Source organism: Tachyglossus aculeatus (assembly GCF_015852505.1).
Source record: "Tachyglossus aculeatus isolate mTacAcu1 chromosome 12 unlocalized genomic scaffold, mTacAcu1.pri SUPER_6_unloc_3, whole genome shotgun sequence".
In the NCBI taxonomy this organism is placed as follows: domain Eukaryota; kingdom Metazoa; phylum Chordata; class Mammalia; order Monotremata; family Tachyglossidae; genus Tachyglossus; species Tachyglossus aculeatus.
The window spans coordinates 6,489,752-6,493,204 of NW_024044830.1; the positions used below are offsets into that span (position 1 = coordinate 6,489,752).

At 44.0% G+C, this 3,453-nt stretch overlaps 1 protein-coding gene across 1 annotated transcript; it reads right to left on the reverse strand.

The window, feature by feature from the left end:
• Window positions 1-1,242: 1,242 nt before the first annotated feature.
• On the reverse strand, window positions 1,243-1,989 carry LOC119921602 (putative olfactory receptor 14L1). The gene is made up of 2 exons (XM_038741715.1): window positions 1,690-1,989; window positions 1,243-1,566 (listed from the first exon to the last, which is right to left on the reverse strand). Exons 1-2 carry the CDS (start codon window positions 1,987-1,989, stop codon window positions 1,243-1,245), a joined length of 624 nt encoding a protein of 207 aa, XP_038597643.1.
• Window positions 1,990-3,453: the final 1,464 nt, after the last annotated feature.

The following is a 3,453-nucleotide window of genomic DNA, read 5'->3' on the forward strand; positions in this document are numbered from 1 at the left end:
CAAGATAAGCCTTGTTAAGCACTTACTATGCACCAACCACTGTTCTAAGCTCTGGGGTAGGTACGAGTTAATCAGTTTGGACGCAGTCCCTGTCCCACATGGGGCTCACACTCTTAATCCCCATTTTACAGATGAGGTAACTGAGGTCCAGAGAAGTTCAGTGACATGCCCAAGGTCACACAGCAGACATGTGGTGAGGCTGGAATTAGAACCCAGGTCCTTCTGCCTCCCAGGCTGGCGTTCTATCGATTAAGCCACGCAGGACTTCAATGAATGCTGTTAATTCTACTACTGGTGCTACAACATCTACTACTACTGCTACCACTCCTTCTGCTACTACTATTTCTACTACTGCAACTACTACTCTAATAACTCCTAATTCTACTATTTCTGCAAATGCTACTACTTCTACTGCTAATACCTATTAAGAAATTTCTATGCGCCAAGCACTGTACTAAGCACTGTGGGATAAATGCAAATTATCCAGGTTCTAAACAGTCCCCATCCCAAGTGGGGCTCACAGTCTAAGTAAGTGGGAGTAGGATTTAATCCCTATTTTACAGATGAGGTAACTGAGGCACAGAGAAGTTAAGTGAATTGCCCAAAGTCCCATAGTGGACACTTGGCAGAGCCAGGATTAGAACCCAGGTCCTGTGACTCTCCGGGCCAGGCTCTTTCCACTAGGCACACTGCTTCTCACTATTCCCTACTATTAGTACAATTGCTACAACTACTCCTTAAAGAAAATGATGTATCTTAACCCCAATTCTGATTATACCAACACTGATTTTCTCACCCATTACTAGCACCATGTACCCTACCCCTCGTCCTGTTTCTGCCCTCACTCCTGGTAATTAGCAAGTGGATTATGAGTGGCTTTTTCTGTTGCAGATCATTTAGAGGGGCTGATTGATCCCTTCTGTCTTGTTTGCTGGAGCCAAGAAGTTTCTTAATCCTGTGAGCTTGCCTCTTCAAATCAGGAGGTTTCCTGGTTACCCCTTTGGTGGTTTATTGACATTCCAATAAAACCAGCAATCACTGATATTTATTGAACACGTACTGTGAGCAGAACACTCTGCTAAGTACTTAGGAGAGTACTTTGCAAGAGAACTGGTAGAACCGATCCCCGCTCACATGAAGATTACAGTCAAGAGAGGGCTTACAGTCATTTCCGTGTGATAGAATTATACCAGGGTCAATGACCAGCCAAATAAAGAGTGTTTCACCCTAGAGAAATGGGTTTCAGCCCCAAACCTTCTTAAGGACAGCCTTCATTTCCCTGTTCCTTAGGCTATAGATGAGGGGGTTCAGGGTTCGGGGCACGACGGTGTAGAACACAGACACCATCAGGTCCAGGGCTGACGAGGAGTCTGAAGGTGACTTCAGGTAGGCACAGGCTCCAGAAGAGAGAAAACACGTGATAACGGCAAAGTGAGGCAGGCAGGTGGAGAAAGCTTTGGAGTGGCTCTCAGTGGATGGAAATGTCAGCACGGTGGAGACGATGTAAATGTAAGAAATGATGATGGACATGAAGGAGATGAAACCAAACTCATACCAATGACTACACTGACATCAACGACAATGTGCCTTTCAGAGCAGAAGATGTTCAGCAGGGAGGGGACATCACAGAAGAACTGTTGGATCATATTAGTTCTGCAGATGCTTAATTTGAATGTTCCCGCTGAGTACATCCCCCCCAAACAGCCCCCCACTGAAGCAGGTAGCAGCAGCCATCTGCACATAGGCCCCTCTGTTCATGATGACCTCATAGTGTCGGGGGCGGAAGATGGACACGTAGCAGTCATAGGATATCACAGTGAGGATGAACAACTCTGAAATAGCCAACATAATTTTTAAAAAGAGTTGGGCAACACAACCCCAGTAGTGGATAGAACAGCTGTTGCTCAGGGAATTGGTGATGGATTTGGGGACTGTGACAGAAATGTAGTAGAGATCGAGGATGGACAGATGCTTGAGGAAGAAGTACATGGGGGTAAGCACTGGTCGAGGGTGGTGATGGCGAAGATGTGAAGATTCCCCGTCAGAGCTGCCAAGTAGACAAGGAGGAACAGTGCGTGTGGATCAGCTGAAGCTCCCAGATGTCAGGGAATCCCATGAGCAGGAAATCGGTCACTGTGGTGATGTTGACCATTTTCTCGGAGAATTTATGGAATGCCTGCACAAAGAACTGATATACTTTCAAAAAGAAAATTAGAAAATTCCTCCCTTGAGTGAACAGATTGGATCGATTTGTTACAAGCCTCGAACAATATCAGTACTCCTAACCCTTCCAGACAAATACAGAGTTCTATAAATATTGGCAGAACACTTAAAACATACATCAGTCACTCTCATTGGGCTGAATCTATCCCAGCCCCGGGACTTCTGGGAATTGGCAGCACCAAATGAGGATTTCTCACTTCGTGTTCTTTGTAAGAATTTCTGTTTATTTAACACTCTAATTTTTCAAAAAGACTTTAGCACCAGTTATCAGATTTTGATCTCACCGCATGACTGTCCAGTAGGGTGAGGCAAGTAGCTCATCCCCATTTCACAAATGAGGTAATTGAGGAATGGAAAGGTTAAGTGACAAGGATGGAGTCACCCAACAGGCCATTGGCAGAGCTGGGAGCAGAGCCCTCATCTCCTGATTTCTAGCTCCACACCCTGCAACAGAGGGTATGTAAGTGTAATACATTTACAGGCCACAGAAAGACTTGCACAAGTATACTAGGAAAAACAAAAAAACCCTATAGCACAATCAGAGTATCACAGATGACCAGAAAAGATGAGTCTGGAATGAAGTGATGTTATTGTGAAAAAAAAAAATTGAACACTGTTTTGGAATGTATCAATCAGATTTTTATAGGTAGGAGTCAGGAAGTGATTCTTTCATTATAGTCTACACTGGCCAGTGATGCATTCAGTTTAGGTCACTGCACTTTCAAAAGGCTGTAGAGAAGCTAGAGGGAGTCTTGTGAAGAGCCACAAAAACAACTGAAGGGATGCAAAATAGTTCACTGAGGAAGTCTGAGGTGCTGGCAGAACAGGCAAGTGAAAATATCCTGCAGGCAAGAGGAAATCATCATCATCATCCATCGTATTTATTGAACTCTTACTATGTGCAGAGCACTGTACTAAGCGCTTGGGAAGTACAAATTGTCAACATATAGAGACAGTCCCTACCCAACAGTGGGCTCACAGTCTAAAAGGGGGAGACAGAGAACAAAACCAAACATACTAACAAAATAAAATAAATAGAATAGATATATACAAATCAAATAAATAAATAAATAAATAGGGTAATAAATATGTACAAACATATATACATATATACAGGTGCTGTGGGGAAGGGAAGGAGGTAAGAAGGGGGGATGGAGAGGGGGACGAGGGGGAGAGGAAGGAAGGGGAAGGAAATGTGGGATTGTGGTTAAATGAGATTTCAGGGCTAGA